Genomic DNA, 18,735 nt, shown 5'->3' on the forward strand with positions numbered 1-18,735 from the left:
CACTTTTCTGGTATGCTTTACCTAAAGCTAGGATCCAGCTGACATCAGCAATGATATATATTTACTGCCATGGCCTATTCTAAATCCTTCTTAAATTTCTGGCAGTTTTCTATCTATGTACCATTCTAGCCATTTTTGAATGATCTTCAGCATTTTTTATTTACATGTGGCATTAATGATATCACTAGAGTGTCAAGAAGAAAAGGGGGAAAATGGAAAACATGTCAAAATAAAAGAGTTTAACTGAAGATTTCAAAGGGAAGCTCAAGAGAACAAAGAAAAGTTTTATAATGGAATGTGCAGTGAGCTGGAATTGAAGAATATAAAGGGAAGAACTCACTCTGAATTTCTTAAGCTGTGAGAATGAAAAAAAAAGTTTAAACCGTGAGTTGTGATATTGAAAGATGCTATGGTAAATATATTGAATGCCTCAGAAAGCATAAAAAGAAGATTGGGGAATACACAGAATCATTGTATCAAAAAGAACTGATTGACACTAAAAAATTTCATGAAGTAACATATGAGCAGGAGCCAGTAGTAATTAATGAAGGAGGAAGTGGGAGGTAAATTGAAAGCACTGGCAAAAAATAAGGCCCCAGGAATTGATATGATACCAATTGACTTGTTTCAATTAATAAATGCAGCCATAGATGTGCTCACAAATCTATGCCAGGAAATTTAGAAGACAGCTGTTTGGACAAAAGAATGGAAGAGGTCCATTTTTATTCTCATTCCCAAGAAAGGGTATCTAACAACATATGTTAGTATTATTTTAACATATTATTATACAAACATACTATTATTAACATATTATTTTAAAACACTACATTCTATTTGTTAACATTTCCCTTACATGGTTCTATTTTATACTTATTATTTATTATGGGGAGTATATTCATTTCCTTTTCAGTAGTATGGAACTATTATCATGCAAAATTCTGGAAAATAAGTGCTTTATAATTTCAGTGGAGGAATTACCATTTTGCCATAAAATCTAGTTACCATTGTTCCTGAGTACTCACTGGATTTCAGGAAATTGATTTTGATATTTTATATATTATACTCTATATTAGTTCAAAAAGGGGGAAAAAAGACCTGTGACAGTATACTCAGTTTGGATTTGTGATATTTTATAAAGAAATAAGAAGTCTATTTTTAAAGTAGAAATTATAAAGATTTTATATTAAAACACAAATTTAAATAATCATGAAAAAACTGAAAATTTCATGGTTTACTAAATATTTTTATACGCACTAAGTGTTCTTATACCTAAAATTTATTTCAAAAGTTATTATGTAATTTTTCCTGGTGATGACCTTCCACATGCCAACACTCCTTTCCCAAAGGATCTCCTTCATCCCTCTCCAGGAGAAGAGAATAGGAAATACAAGAAGAAGCGCCTGATGAAGCAATCAAATTCCTATTTCTTGGATGTGAAATGCCCAGGATGTTATAAAATCACAGTCTTCAGCCACACACAAACAGTGGCTTAGGGTGTTGGCTGTCCCATTGTTCTCTGTCAGGCTACAGGAGGAAAAACATAGCTTAGTTAAGGATGCCCCTTGAGATGAAAGCAGCATGAGGAAAAACACACTGAGCCAATATGAATGGGAAATTATTTCAATGACCAGAACTTTATATTTAAAAATACTTGTTATTTACCTTTGAGTCAAGTATAGGTCTTTATATTTGATGTTGAAGAAAATTAGAACAAGTCACAGAAACCAAAATATGACCTTGAGTCTAGTCTATCATTTAAAAGTCATCTTAATAATAGATATGAGGCATTGAACATCTATGATCAATGACCAGATGAATTGTGGGGTGAAATCAAGAATATAATCCATAAAACAACGATGAGATATGATCTCACACCAGTAAAAACAGCAAAATTTAACAGAACCGCAAACAACAAATGCTGGCTAGGTTGTGGAGAAGCTAGAACCCTTACTCACTGTTAGTGAAAATGTAAAATGGTGCAACATCTGTGGAAAGTCGTAGGGCACTTTCTCAAAAAGTTGCAAATAGAGATACCACTTGACCCAACAATTCCGCTACTGGGAATATACCCCAAAGAAACCATAACTGTCGCCCAAGCAATATATGCACACCCATGTTTATTGTGGCTTTGTTCACAATAGCAAGGAGTTGGAAACAACCTGTGTGCCCATCAACAAATGAATGAATAGAGACGCTGTGGTATATTCACACAATGGAATACTACACTGCATTGAAAAACAAGGAACTCATGCAATATTATTCAAAGTGGGTGACCCCAGAGGACATTATACTGAATGAAGTATCTCAGCCACAAAAGGACAAATACTGTATGGTGCCACTTTTGTAAAACAGGACTGACATCAGGGTTGGGGAGAGAGTGAGAAAGATGGGTTCAATAATGTATACTGCATTGAAAACTGTTTAAAAGGGATATGTGATTAGGTATTTTTGTCATGACAGGAGTCCAGAGTGAAGGCTGCATAGTGGAGTGGACCTGGGGGAAGGGATTGTAAAACAATGAAAGAATTTTTCTTTTACTTTTCCAAGAGGATAATGCACTAGGGGAGAAGGTTGGGAGGGGAGAAAAGTGCAACAATGAATGAATGGAAATCCAAAGGCTCTCTGTAAATTTTCATTGAAATTAATAATAAAAAAAATTCAAAAAAGTATATCAACCATGAAGAGCAACAATATCATTTCAAAGACAGGTGAAAGAAAAAGTAAAAATTGGTTGTCACAAGAGATTCTGAAAGTTGTACTACTGCATCAAGAAAGCAAAACAAAGTCTTTACAGGAAATCTCAAAGGACAGTTCAAGAAGTCAAAGCAAAGTATTAATGAAATTTGAAGAGATCTAACACTGGAGAATAAAAAACAAAGAACTAATTCAGCATTTCTTAAGCTGAAAGATGTGAGATGCAATGGGGATACTATTTTTTTCTTTTTAAAAAATTTTATATTAGTTTGCTTACAAAGTTCATATGCATTGTGTTTCACACTATTCTTCATTCATATTATGTTTCATACAATCAATCCCATGCATTATGTTTTGTACAATTAATCACCATTTGACCTTGCCCTTCATTACCATTAAATGATCCAGGAAGCATTAAAAGAAGATAGAAGGAATACACATAGTCACTGTACCAAAAAAGATTTGGCTGACTCTGATACATTTCAGGAATTACTAAATGCTAAAGAGCCAGTGGTGATGAAGGGAGAGTTTCAAGTTTTACTGAAGGCATTGGCAAAAAATAAGGCCCCCAAATCAATGGGATAGCAATTGACATATTTCAAATGATAGGTGGAGTCCTGGATATGCTCACCTGCCTATTACAGGAAATTACAAAGACCCGTCCAACTAATAGGAATAGATTCATATTTGTTACCATTCCCAAGAAAGATGATCCAAAAGAAAGTGAAAATTATCTATCAGTAGCATTAATATCAAATTTGAATAAAATATTTCTGAAGATCCAAAAGTAGCTAGACCAGTACATTGACAGGGAACTGCTAGAAGCTCAATCTGGGTTTAGAAGGCGCCACGGAACCAGGGATAATATTGCTGTTGTCAGGTGGACCTGGCTGAAAGTAGAGAATAACAGAAAAATGTTTATTTGTACATTATTGACTGTTGTTGTTGCTAAGTGCTGTTGAGTCGCAGGCAACTCATAGCCACCCTATGAATGAAAGTCCTGGACACCTGCAGTATAACTTTCAGCCTTTCTCTAGGTTCATAGGGTTTCCAGAGGAAAGCTATTGTGGAAGAAATGCCACTTCTGCTTCCAAGATTGTTTTAATGGGGAAGCTTCACTAAACACTGTCCACCATGGGTAACCATTCTCACATTTGACTCATCAGTTTCTAGGCAAAGTTATTTGACACCCTAATATTTTTTTTTTAGCTCTGGTGGCCTAGTGTCAAGAAGCTGTGCTGCAATCTCAAAGGCACACAGCTTGAGGCCACCAGCTGCTCTGCAGGTGAAGAATGAGAGGTCTCTTTCCATGTGATTAACTGTCTCTGAAAATCCACTGGAGGGTCAACTTTGCATAGTTTCTGACTCAACAGTACAAAAAGACGTGTAATTTTTAGAGTCTCTTTTGGCTTTCATTTCAGTTTTTTTTCTTTCTCCTACTTCCTTATAATAATCTTTTACTTTATTCATGGGTAATAACATAGGGTTGCTATGAGTCGCAAGTGACTTGATGGCACATAACAACAACAACAACAACAACAATATTAAGGATTAGATAGCTCATTTAGTCTTTGATTATTGGTGTTCGTTCAGTGCTTGAAACCTACTCTTCAGATAACATTGAAATTTAGATGAAATAAGTTCAAGATCAAATCTTTATACTCATTTACTTATTTTCATTTTCTTTGGCCTCAATTTGAACTTGACCATGAGAAATTGATGGTCTCATCTACAGCCTACTGCTAGCCTAGTTTTGACTGTTGATTTTTTGCTTCCCCTATGATTTCTTCCAGAAATGTTGTCAATCTGACTCCTATCCAGCCCATCAAGTGAAACCTATATGTAAAGTCACTGTTTATGTCTTTTATAAAAGTTATTGTCAATGCATAAATCGTTAGAAATGAAAAACTGAATCATTTATTTCCAGCTTCATTTCTATCATCAAGCCTGTATTTTTCCAACTACTCTTCCTCCATTATTATTTCCAACTACTGCATTCCAGTAACCAATTATCATTAACACATCTTGATTGCATGTTTGGGCAATTTCAGACTGTAAGATTTGGTAAAATTTTTTAATTTCTTCCTCTTTAGCTCTAGAAATAAGGAACATATATTTGAATAATATATTAATGGGCCTTTTTGTATGTATATTAATAATATCCTGTCGCTCACAACATGATATTACAGGAGAGAACTTAGAATTGACTTTTTGACAATGAATGCAAAACCATACTTCTGGTTTTCATCCCCAGTAGAGTATAACATATGATCAACTAATTCAAAGTGGCCAAAGCTAGTCCATCTCATCTCAAATCACTAATGCCTAGTATGTCAATGTTCATACATTCCATTTTTAAAGCTCTTCATTTCTCAATGTTCTGCATTTATCAAGCTGAGAGAACTAAAAAACAAATTTAAGTCTTCATCACAATATTGAAAGATACTGTGGGAAACATATGGGAAAGACTGCTGATAGGGACCTCTCTAAAGTACTCAAGAGCAACAGTGTCTCTCTGGAGACTAAGGTGTGCCTGATACAGGCCATGGTCTTTGCAATCGCTCGTTATGCATCAGACAGTTGGACAATGACTCAGAAGGACAGAAGGAGAATTGATGCCTTTGAGCTCTGGTGCTGGAGAAGAGTGTTGAATGTACCATGGACTGCCAAGAAAACAAACAGATTCATCCTGGATAGAATTAAACCAAGCAACTCCTTGGAGGCAAGGATTCTGGGGCTTTGTCTGACATACTTTGGACATGTTGCAAGGAGGGACAGGTCCTTGGAGAGGGACATCATGCTTGGGAGGGTGGAGGGATGACGCAAGAGGGCAAGAGCCTCTATGAGATGGATTGATTCAGTGACTGGGGTAATCAGGATGGGTGTGTCAGAGGCAGTGAGATTGGCACAGGATAGAGCAGGGTTTAGAGCTGTTGTACATAGGGTCGCTATGAGTCACAAATGACTCGACTGCACATAACAACAACAGTGGGCAACATAGTGAATGACTCATAGAGTATCAAAAGAAGATGGACGGAATACATAGAATCATTGTATCAAAAAGAACTGAAAGACACCAAAATATTTCAGGAACTATCATATGATTTAGGAGACAATGGTAATGAAAGAGGAACTGGAAACTGCATTGAAGACACTGGCAAAAAATAAGGCCCCAGGAATCAACGTCACACAAGCAAAACACTTCTGAAGATCATTAAAAAATGGCTTGAACAGTACATAAATAGGAGACTTCCAGAAGTTCAAGCAGGACTTAAAAGAGGCCATGACACCAGGGATATCATTGCTGATGATATATGGACCGTGACTGAAAGTAAAGAATATTAGAAAAATGTCTATTGACCCTTCAAAGGCATTTGACTGTGTGATTATAACAAATTATGGCTATCATTGAGAACAATGGGAATCCCAAAACACTTAATTGTGCTCATGCAAGATCTATGCCTAGATCAAAAAGCTGTTTTTCGAATAAAGTAAGGGACCACCAAATGATTTGAAATTAGGAAGGGAGTGTGTTAGGGTGATAGTCTTTCACCGTACCTATTCAATAAATATGCTGACCAAATTATTCGATATTCTGGACTCTATGAATAGGAATGTGGCACCAGAATTGGACGGAGATTCATCAATAATCTGTGTTATGCAGATGACACAACTTTGCTCTGCTAAAAGTGAGTAGGACTTAAATCACCTGTTGATGAGATCAAGGAATATAGCCTTCAGTATGGATCCATCTTAATATCAAGGGGGGAAAAAGATTTTTTTAGACACTGGACAAATAGGCAACATTATGATAGATGGAGAAAAAATTGAAGTCAACATGCTCATCTTACTTGGATCCACAATTAACACACTAAGTCCCAGCAGTTAAGAAATAGACATATTGCACTAAGAGTCTCTAGTTAGAGATCTCTCCAAATTATTGAGAAGTAATGATATCCGTTTGAGGATTATGATGCATTTAATTCAGGCCATAGTGTACCTGATCACTTGCTATGCATCTCAGAGCCTGGAAATGAATACGGATGATAGAAGAAGAATTGATGCCCTTGAGCTGTGGTGTTGATGAAGGATACTGATTATCAATCTCATGGACTGCCAAAAGAACAAACAAGTATGTCTTAGAGAAAGTGCAGCCAGAGTGCTCTTTGGAGGCAAAGATGATGTGGCTTCACCTCCTATACTTCGAACATGTTGTTAGGAGGGGCTATTCCTTGGAAAGGGACATGCTACTTGGAAGGATTTGAGTGGGAGAGGAATATCCCCTACCAGGTGGATTGACACAAACTACCACACCAGGCTCTAGTGTGTCAGAGTGTCAGAACGTGTAAGGATGGAACAGGACAGGACGTGGTTCAGATTTGTTGTTCATAGGGTATCTATGAATCATACTTGACTCGATGATACCTAAAAACAACAAATATATTTGACTGTGTGGATCATAAAAAATTATGACTAACATTGAGAAGTATGGGGTTCTCAGAACATTTACTTGGATTCATGCAAAACCTATACCTAGATCAAGAGGCTCTTTTCCAAAAGTTGCAAGGGAATAAACATTACACGATTTAAAAATCAGAAAAAGTGTATGTCATGATTGTATCCTCTCCATATATCAACAACCTGTGTTTGCAGATGACACAATCATGCTTGCTGAAAGTGAGAAGAATTTGAAGTGTTCCCTGAAAAAGATATACAGTCTTCAATATGGATTGCATTTCAACATCAAGAAAAAAATAAACTTCTCACAACTGGATCAATAGGCACCATCATGATAGATGGAGAAAAGTTGAAGCTATTAACGACTTCATTTTACTTGGATCCACAATTAACATACTTGGTAAAAACAATCAAGAGATGAAGAATGTATTGTATTAAGAAAGTCTGCAGTAAAGGACCTTTCCAAATTACTGAGGAGCAATGATATTTGTTTGAATCCTATAGTGTGCATGATTCAATTACTTGTTACGCATCTGAGGGCAGAACAATGACTATGTATGACAGAAGAAGAATCAATGTTTTTATGTTGTGTGTGGTGCTGGAGCAGAGCATTGAACATACCATGGATTGCCAAGAGAACAGGTCTTTACTGGAGAGGATCTAACCATGTTGCTGCTTTGAGGGAAGGATTGTGAAGTTGTATCTCACTAACATTGAGCATGTTGCCAGGGGAAACTAGTCCTTGAGAAAGATATCCTCCTTGGAAGGTTGGAGGTCAGAGCAGGAGAGGAAGACTCTGGATGAGATAAATTGAGACAGTAACTGTGACAATGGAATCAAGTGCATCAGATACAATGAGAATGGCTCAAGTTAGAGCAGGACTCAACTATTGTTCATTGGGTTGCTATAAGTTACAGTTCACAGATGGTACATATCAGCAACAACATGCATCTGAGAGCTAGACAATGAGTAAGGATGACAGAATAAGTGATGCCTTTGAATTGTTTTGGTAGAGAGGAGTACTGAGTATCCCAGGGCCTCTCAAAAGACAAACAAATATATCTTGGAAAAAATAAGGTCAGAATACTTATTGAAGCCAAATATAACAAAACTTTTTCTCACATTCTTTGGACATAATGTTAGTAGAGTCTTGGGGAAAGCTAGCATGCTTGCAAAGGTGGAGCATCAGCGAAAGAGCAAGAGCCTCAACCAGATGAATTGATTGACACAGTGGCTACTAAAAAGGACTTGAGTATGCCAGAAATAATGAAGATGACGATGACACAGCGTGAGACAGGATTCAAATTTGTTGCTCATATGATCTTTATGAGTTATACTCAACTTGATGATACCTAACAACCACATCATGAATAACAGATCTGAATGTTGCTCTATCTTGCACCATACTCATTTGATTTCTGCTTTTTAATATTTTATTGTGATTTTAACAGAGGTTTAGAGAAAGGTTGGGTTTTCATTCATTCATTGTTGCGTATTTTCCTCTCTCTCCTTTTAGGCCACCTCCCCCAGTCCACTTTACAATGCTCCTCTTATTCCAGGTGTTGTCATAGATATAATATCTAAGTATACATTCCTTTCAGAAAGTTCTCCCCTTATCTGTTCTAATGCACATCTATCCACTCTTTTCCTATTCTCCTACCATCCCCCAATGACAGTCCTATTTTATAACAGCAGCATTAGGCAATATTTGTCTTTTTGTGACTGAATGTGTAATTATTTCTGGAATGCTCAATCCTATTGTTATAATTCCTGAAATAGACAAGGCAAATGTAAAAAATGAAACTTTTACCTGTTAGTACATGGTTTAAGTGCCCACTCCTAAGGCACAGCATATCATCTGTCAGCCTTGTAAACTCCTAAATAGAATATATAGGGTTTGCATTTGTTTCCCACTTTTATGCATTTAATATATCATGTGAAAATTCAATAATAGCCATATTCTAATAGAGTCTATAGCTTGATAAATGTGGATAATACTCTTGCTTTATATTTCATTCTTCTTTCTGACAAAAAAGAATCCATTTTCCACTAGTAAGTCTCAAATAAAAAAATGCTGTTTCAAGAATTCATACAAATGCCATGCCAAGAATTAATAAAAAAATATCAAGAAATAACAATTTCAAACTTGAACTTGTATGTATTTTAAATATTACACGCCTAAAACTTTATATTGTTTGGTAAATTCAAAGAAATAAAGAGAGGTTACAAAAGCTAGGTTAAAAGAAGACAGTAAAATTGGAATGACTTCTATTTGTTTCAGTTTCCAAAACTATCTTTCAAGATATAGACTATTTTCACAATTTACCTATCTGAAATACACAGAAGTGAAAGATAGAAAGCTATTATTAAAGAAAATATATTTTTATTTCTATCTTTGTTAGTGTTCCTTGACTAAGTAGACCTGATAACACAGTAGATTACAGATTTGATGCTAACTGAAAGGTTAACCATTCTAATTCATCAGATGCTCTGGAAGAGGAAAATGGCAATATCTAACTCTTAAAATTTCCTGCCTCAGAAACTTGATAAAGGATCCCTATGAGCCAGAATTCACAGTTGTTATTGTTGATGTTGTTGTTGAGTACTGCTGAGTCAGAACTGACGCATAGCTGACCCTCACGTGGGTTTTCAGAGGCTGTCAATCACATGAGAGGAGACTATCCATCCTTCTCCTATAGAACGATTAGTGGATGAGAACTGCATGGCTTCAACGTTGCAGTGCAGTTTCTTACCACTAGTTTTCTTACCAGAGCTCCCTCAATTTACTAGACACTAAAAATTATCTATGAGGGAAGAACCTACAAAGTAAAAATACTGAAATATATTCTGTAAAGTTATTATCATCCTGTAAAAATTGTATTTTAAAAGTTTTGCAAATAAATTTTCTTAAATTTCCAGAGGACAGATGGAAAACATTTAAATAAGACATTTTAGGATTCAATATTACTAATACATGGGTTGTGTGTAGGTTTATTTTTATTTTAAAAATTACTTTTGCACTAATAGAGTTTTTTTTTAATTTCCATTTTGATTTCTGTTCTATCATTCTATCTTCCACTGTTATTTATTATTTGTTTGTGAACTCATTTTTTTTTAATATTTACTCTACATTTCTAGGACCAGGAGACCAGCTATACAATTATCAAATCAAAAGAGACCACTATTACTGCAGAGGGCCTGAAACCAGCTTCCGTATATGTCTTCCAAATTCGAGCACGCACAGCAGCAGGCTATGGTGTCTTCAGTCGAAGATTTGAGTTTGAAACCACCCCAGTGTGTAAGTCTTTTTAATTACTGTCAACTCATGTCTCTGTAATGGTTACCAGAAAAGAGTCAGTGGATCAATACCCTCCCAGGGCACCCTGTCAGTCTCACTCTCATTCTCCTCTCCCCTGCATGACCCCTTCGGGTAGGAAGCATCTGTCATGCTATTACGGTAGGTTGGCAGGTTAACACATCTGGCCCTGCATCCTCAGCACATTTAGTTTACTAGGTGAGGAAACATCAGGAGATCATTAAGAAATATTTAAACCTTATTTTAAAGACTTTCTTTTCACTGCTGCCATATTTTATTGAATTACTGCCACTTACTCTCACTTTGTTTCATTTGATTATTCCACTAGGCTTTGGCTTCTGTGAAAATACCGTAGCAATGGTCTTTTAGTAAAAGATTTGGCAAAAACATGGTGTTCATAGGAACCAATTTGATTTTTAAAAAGGTCAGTGTTGTCTTTTCAGTAAATAGACTGACAATATTTCTGCAATATATTTCCTTACACCTCTCTTGTTATATTAAAAGTCCATAAAATGTTTTCTTCTCTAAATATAAATTAATATATGTAACATTTATCACAAGATACATACATTTAAAGCAGGTCTAGAAGACTACAGTTATTTAATTTCGTAGTAGATAAAAAAGATGGCATTTTGTTAAATTGGAAAAATTAATGTTTAGTTAAAAAGATAAAAAAGACACACAGTAGTACTGTTACACTCACACACACACACGTTTTTTAAAATCAAGTTGTATAAGAATTGTTATTGTTCTTCTTCTTTTCTTTTGTTGTTGTTATTGTTCTTAAGTGCCATCTAGGCATAGATGACTCACAGCGACCCTATGACCAAAAGACCAAAATGCTTTATACCTTTCATTGTTTCTCTAAGTTCATAGAGTTTCCAGAGGCAAGCTATTTCAAAAGTGGTTGCCACTCTTGCTTCCAAGCTTGTTTTATTCGGGGAGCTCCATCAAACACTGTCCACCATGGGTAACCATTATTGAATTTGACACATCAGTGTCACAGTGTTTAGCATCACAGCAAGCATGAGTTACCTCTGTATAGCAAATGGACAGACCTATACTATGCTGCTTAGAAGAATGTTTGACCAAAACAATTAAGACTAGACCTGAGGAACATACCACCTTGTTATAGTTACCATGCCAATCCATCTTGCTCAGGGTCTCTCTCTTATGTGAACACTTCCACCACCTTTACAATCATGGTGTCCTTTCCCAAGGTCTGCTTCTTCCTTGCAGCATGCCCAAAATATGTGAGAAAAAGGTTCCCCACCCTTGCCTACAAGGAGCATCTTGATCATAGTTATTGTCCTATTTTGAGATGGCTAGGCGGATATGGAAGAATTTAATGAAATAACATGTGAGTAAGAGCCTATAGTGATGAAGGCAGAAGTTCAAGCTGCTTTGAAGGAAATAGCAAAAACTAAGGCCCCCAGAATAGATGGTATACCAATTGACATATTTCAGCTAACAGATGCTGCCCTGGATGTGCTCACCAAGCTGTGCCAAGAAATCTGAAGAACAACCACTTAGCCAAATGACTGGAAGAGATCTATATTTGTTCCATTCCAAAGAAGGGTGACCCAACTGAGTGTGGAAACTATAGAACAATAGCATTGATTTCACATGCAAGCAAGATTCTACTGAAGATTATCCAAAAACGACTGGAACTGTACATCAGCAGAGAACTGCCAGAAGTCCAGGCTGGGTTTAGAAGGGGTCGTGGTACTAGGGATATTGTAGCTGATGTTAGATGGATTTTAGCTGAAAGCAGAGAATACCAGAAGAATGTCTATCTGTGCTTCATTGATTATGCAAAGGCATTTGACTGTGTGGATCATAACAATATGTGGCTGACTCTGAGAAGAATGGGAATCCCAGAACATTTAATCGTGCTAATGCACGATTAAATGGACCAAGAGGCAGTCATCAGAACAGAGCAGGGCAACACTGTATGGTTCAAAATTGAGAAGGGGGTGCACCAGGGATGTGTCCTATCTCCATACCTTTTCAACCTGTATGCAGAGCAGATGATCTGAGAGGCTGGGCTCTATGAGGAGATGTGTGGTGTTAGGATCGGTGGAAGATCGAACAACAGTCTGCGTTATGCAGATGACACAACCTTGCTCACTGACACTGAAGAGGACCTCACACACTTACTGCAGAGGGTCAAGGACTGCAGCCTTCAGTACGGATTGAGGCTCAATGTCAAGAATACAAAGATTCTCACCACTGGACCAATCGGTAGCATCAGGATGGATGGTGAAGAGATTGAGATTGTTCACAGCTTCAGTTTGCTCGGCTCCACAGTCAATACTCTTGGCACCAGCAGCCAGGAAATCAAAAAACGTATTGTGATGGGAAAGTCTGCTGTTAGGGACCTCTCTAAAGTGCTCAAGAGCAACGGTGTCTCTTTGGAAATGAAGGTGTGCCTGATACAGGCCATGGTTTTTGCAATCACTTGTTATGCATCAGAGAGCTGGACCATGACTAGGGAAGACAGAAGGAGAATTGACACCTTTGAGCTGTGGTGCTGGAGAAGAGTATTGAATGTCATGGACTGCCAAGAAAACAAACAGATTCATCCTAGAGAGGGTTAAACAAGGCTATTCCTTGGAGGCAAGGATTCTGGGGCTTCATCTGACATACTTTGGATATGTTGCAAGGAGAGACAGGTTTTTGGAGAGGGACATCATCCTGGGTAGACTAGAGGGACAGCACAGGAGGGAAGACCCTCTATGAGGTGGATTAATTTAGTGACTGGGGTAATCGGGATGGATGTGTCAGAGGCAATGCGACTGGCACAGGATAGAGCAGGGTTTAGGGCTGTTGTACATAGGGTCAGTTTGAGTCACAGACGACTCGACGGCTCATAACAACAAACAACAACAGCTAATAATTGAGAAGTCCATGCCTTCAATTAGCTGCATGTTAGTCTTTAAGAAAATGTATAAGGGAAGTAATATTGGGGAAAACTGAGGTAAAACATTTGAAAACTATGCAAGCATACTGTAACAGATCTTGAATTTTTAAAAATTGAGTTTTTTATTTGTATAACTATGAAAATGCTTAAATATGTTGTAAAATTCCCAGTGTTGATAGACCACATGAAAAACATACATTACTAATGATGTTAAATAGGCAGTGTCATGATGGATGGAGAAGAGATTGAAACTATCTACAGCTTCATCTTGCTTGGACCCACAATTAACTTCCTTGGTACTAACAGTCAGGAAATCAGGAGACAAATTGCACTAGGAAAATCTTCAGTTACGGGTCTCTCCAAATTATTAAGGAGTAATTATGTCAGTTTGAGGACTAAGGTCTATCTGATTCAGTCATAATTTTTCTGATTACTAACTATGAGTCAGAGAACTGTACAATGAAAAAGGATGACAGGAAAAGAATTGAGATGTGGTGTTGGAGAAGAGCATTGAACATCCCACGGATGGCCAAGAGAACAGTTATGTCTTGGAAAGAGTGCAGTTAAAACCTTCTTCGGAGACAATAATGATGAGGCTTTACCTCACATTCTTTGGGCATGTTCCTTGGAGAAGGGCATGATGCTGGGAACGATAGAGGGTCAGCGAAGTCTAAAAAGACCCTCAACCAGGTGGACTGACAATGTGACTGATGCAATGGTCTCTTGTGTATTAGGAAATGTGAGGATGCTGTAGGCTAGAGCAGGGTTCAGATCTTTTGTTCATAAGGTTGCTATGAGTTGTACTCAACTCAACTCAACGGCACCTAACAATAACAACCATGATGCTCAACCAGAATCAAAGCATATTAAGGTGCACAGCTTCACAGCAAGACTTTGTCATAAACATGATTCAGAGTTACAAGTTAGAGATTAAATAATTGATTGGTGTGTTGTTGTTATGTGCCTTTCAGTCATCTGAGACTCATTGTGACCCTGTGTACAACAGCTTGAACCCTGCCCTATCCTGATCCACTCTCACTATCTGCAACACACCTCATCCTTTTGCCCCAATTATCATGTCGGTTCAGCTCTTCTAAGCCCTTCCTCGCCGGTGCTGTCTCTCTACCCTTCCAAGCATGATGTCCTCCCAAGACTGGTCCCTCCTGGCCGTGTGCCCAAAAAATATAAAACAAAAATTTAAAGCAACACCACAGAAAAATATGTAGTAATACTTTTAAAGCTCCAAAGGCCATTTCGGAGCTCATGTGCAAATCAATTAGAATCTGGTAGGTGGGTTCTTCTTCTTGTGGCTGAGGCTTGGCTGCGGACTGTTTGGTTGGTTTTATTTTATTCACAACCATGTGTGTTAATTATGTTTGGAATGAACATTCTTCTAAATGGTACAGCACTGGACTGTCAGTTCACTGTACTGAGGTTACTTGGGTTTGCTGTGACACTTAACGCTGTGCCACTAGTGTGTCAAATTACATAGTGGTTACTCACGGTGGACAGTTTTGGTGGAGCTCCCAGATGAAGAAACAGACTTGGAAGCAGGAGCGGCATCCACTTCCTAAACAACATGCCTCTGGAAACTCTATGAATGTAGAGAAATGGCAATAGTTATAGAACAAGGTTCAGGTCTTTTGTTCATAAGGCCGTTATGAGTCATGCACAACTCAAATGACACTTAGCAACAAGCAACAATAATAATTTTAATAATTTTTTGACAATTTTATAAGGATTTTAAACACATCTCAGTTTTTATCAACCTGTTAACTATATTTCTGGGTATTTAAAAATTCCTTTATTTAATTTCTGTTAGGGATTGAAAAATATTCATTGATAAATAAAATATCTTTGAGAGATCTTTTAGTATTCATATTTCTTGTCATTCATTTGACAATTACTTATGTATTTTTCTGTAAAATCTATTGTGTTATTTTATTGGGGAACTATTAAATATACATACAATTTTTCCACTAAAGTCCTCAAATGCTAAAAGGTAAGAATTTTAAATGCTTTTGCATTGCTATTTATTAAATTTATATATTATTTTCACTTGGTGGTTTACCAGTTGGAACAATGGTTTTAAAGAGTTATTTTACCAATGCAAGCTTATCTGATAATCCTGATATGTAAGGGGGAAATGAGGAGCTCTAGAGGTATCTTTTAAACCATGATCCACTGATAACCAGAAGGCCACATATAGCTTGGATTAATGAGTGGTGCCTAAAAAGAAAGATAAGCAGTCTCCTCTCTTTAAGATTTATAGATTCAGAAATCATTTCGACGGTCTCCATATTAGAACTGACCAAACGTCTGTGAGGATTCTTTTAGAGAAAAAAATAGTTTAACGTCACTGCTATGTATATACTTAAAAACAATTTCCTATGTGATCATCAATTTTGTGTAATGATTTACAAAAGAATCATGTTAAAACTGCTATTGGCTCATAAATATTATTTATTGAGGTCTCCCAGCACTATAGTAGCGTTGTCGATTTCCTCTTTCAGTTTTGTTAATGTTTGTTTTATGTATTTTGCTGGTCTTTTATTTGGTGCATAGATATTTATTATTGTTATGTCCTCTTGTTCTATTGACCCTTTCAGCATTATGTAGTGACCTATATTAAATTATTCGTAAGATAAAGGAGATGTCTAGAGAAAAAATTTCTTTTTATTTACAATATCCTAGATAAATTATATAAAATATAGCACTAAATAAACTCTAAAACCAAATGCATTTTGTTGTTTTATGTGCCATTGAGTCGCCAGGAACTCATAGCAACCCTATGTAAAATATTCCTAAACCCTGCTTGATCTTGTCCAATATCACAGTCTCCAACACACCTTATCCTACTACACCAGACACTCAATCAATCCATCTCATCTCCTCTCCAACGCTGTCCCTTCATTCTCCCAAGCATGACTTCCATCTCCAAGGATTGGTCCGTCCTTGCAACATGTCCAAAGTATGTCAGACGAAGCTTCAGAATCCTTGCCTTCAAGGAGCAGCCTGGTTTAACCCTTTTTAAGATGAATCTGTTCATTTTCTTAGCAGTGCATGGGATATTCAATACTCTTCTCCAACAGCACAGCTCAAAGGCATCAATTCTTCTATCATCCCTCATCATTGTACAGCTCTCTGACGTATAGCAAGTGATTGCAAAGACGATGGACTATATCAGGCACACCATAGTCTTCAGAGTAACATCATTGCACTTCAGTACTTTGAAGAGGTCTCTAACAGAAGACTTTCCCATCACAATATATCTTTTGATTTCCTGGCTGCTGGTGTCAAGACTGTTGACTGTGGAGCTAAGCAAACTAAAGCTGTTAACAGTCTTGATCTCTTCACCATCCATCATGGTGCTGCCAATTGGCACAGTGGTGAGAATCTTTGTTTTCTTGATATTGAGCCTCAGTCCATATTAAAGGCTGCATTCCTTGACCTTCTGCATCATACAATTCAGGTCTTGCTCAGTTTCAGCAAGCAGGGTTGTGTTATTGTCAATATTGTTGTTGTTATTTTATAAAGGTGAGTGGGAACCCACTTAGAGCTAGCTAGCAGACCATCCAGCAAATTTTCAGAGGTTGTAAATAGCATGGGAAGCGAATGTTAATTTCTCCCACATTGGAGATAGGAATTCTTACATTATATTGTGGAGACTATTAGTAAATGAGAGCTTTTGCATCAGAAACTTCCAATCGTTTATTTTCTCCCAAGATTTAGTTAATTTTCTATACATGACCGCTGGCCTTAGTATTTTCTTTTCATTATTATATTGTATACATAATATGTGTAAAATTAAACTTTATTCCTAAAAGCAATAACAAAATAATCTCACACACATATGCATCAACATGCACACACACAAGAAATCTATCATGAATGAATCAATTAAATGAAACTGATGAAAACATTCTTAGAGGTTTACTTGCTTGTTTACTTTTTGTGTTATATAACTCCTATTGTTGTGTGCCATCAGTCAGAAATTACCCATCAGAAACCCACAGATGGAGGTCTTACAGTATTCAATTCCAGAGGAGCAGAGGAGATTACTCATTGTTCTCCCCTTGAGGAACTGGTGGATTCTAGCCATGCACCTTGGGGTTGGAAGCTCACCTTTTTACCAATATACCAAGTCCCTTAACAAAACTAGTGTTGCCATTATGAACTACCCTTGACACTTTTATATTAGCAGGAAGGCTTCCTTTCCTTAGTCTCATAGTTGCCCAAGAATTGTTCTTTTCTGGTAGACACACTTTTTTTCTGCTATCCTGCAAATAATTTTGTTTCATCCAGTGATACCCAATTTGACATAAATATGTATCATCAAAACTACTGGGATACACCTCTAATGTGGGTTAGTTTCTAAGTAGCAGGGTTTTTAATTGATATAATTATAGATTCATGTGAAACTATATGAAATAATGTAGACAGAACACATAGACACTTTACACAGTTTCTTCCAATGGTCACTTTTTTTTCAATCACAGTCAACTGAAAAACAATGGCTTTAGTTTCATTTTTTATAAATTATCCAAGTATTTAATAATTGTTATAGAAATTCTTTTTAAAATCTTTAATTGTAATATTTTTTAGTTTTAATATACTATTAGAAATGGTTTTCATGCAAAATCGTTGTATTTGAAGTTGGAATTTAATATACACAAATACATATTCTAGAACATTGTTAAATTTTGTCTTCTCAGTTATTAAAAAGAAACAATCTCATAATACCAAATCATACATAATTTTTATAAAATGTAATTATTTAGCTAACCTGACTCTACTTTATAGTTATTCCCATCTTGAGTAAGCATTCTCTTTTCCTTCAAACCTACCTGTAAGAGTTTCTAGACTAGTTTTTTATTTCAGCAGTTAATCATTAATGGTAAAATGATTAGAGTTAGGTTAGAAGAGCTTTTGAGAGTTAGACAAAGAATATGAGAGTTTCTATTAAATTTTTTACAAGTATACTAACCAAAGTACTATTTTTGGATATTAAAAAAATACCTGAGAAGCAGAGGAAATGCTTACAAGTACTTCAGCCTGAATTTAAATGATTTTGTCATAAAGAAAGGAATTAATTAGATAGTTGATAGTTGGATGAGCAGAAGCAATGCATATGAAACTAATAAACCAAACCAAACCAAACCAACCAAAACCCCAAACATATCTGACAATTAAGAAATAGGAGTAAGGAAATGTTTATATTGTTGGTGTTATGTGCCATCGAGTCGCTTGCGACTCATAGCGACCCTGTGTAAAACAGCCCTAAACTCCGCTCTATCCTGTGCCAATCGCACTGTCTCTGACACTCCCATCCCAATTATCCCAG

General features: G+C 36.6%; 1 protein-coding gene across 1 annotated transcript in view; it reads left to right on the plus strand.

The window, feature by feature from the left end:
* The window catches only part of EPHA5 (EPH receptor A5), a gene marked incomplete at its 5' end in the record, with an annotated part of 293,683 nt that overhangs the window by 138,493 nt on the left and 136,455 nt on the right, over positions 1-18,735 (plus strand). The window contains one exon of the mRNA XM_006902399.1: positions 10,291-10,450. Coding sequence (XP_006902461.1) covers positions 10,291-10,450 — 160 coding nt within the window. The remainder of the gene's footprint in view (positions 1-10,290; positions 10,451-18,735) is intronic.

Source organism: Elephantulus edwardii, unplaced genomic scaffold (genome assembly GCF_000299155.1).
Source record: "Elephantulus edwardii isolate Elephantulus edwardi_28Jun2011 unplaced genomic scaffold, EleEdw1.0 scaffold00406, whole genome shotgun sequence".
NCBI classification, from domain to species: domain Eukaryota; kingdom Metazoa; phylum Chordata; class Mammalia; order Macroscelidea; family Macroscelididae; genus Elephantulus; species Elephantulus edwardii.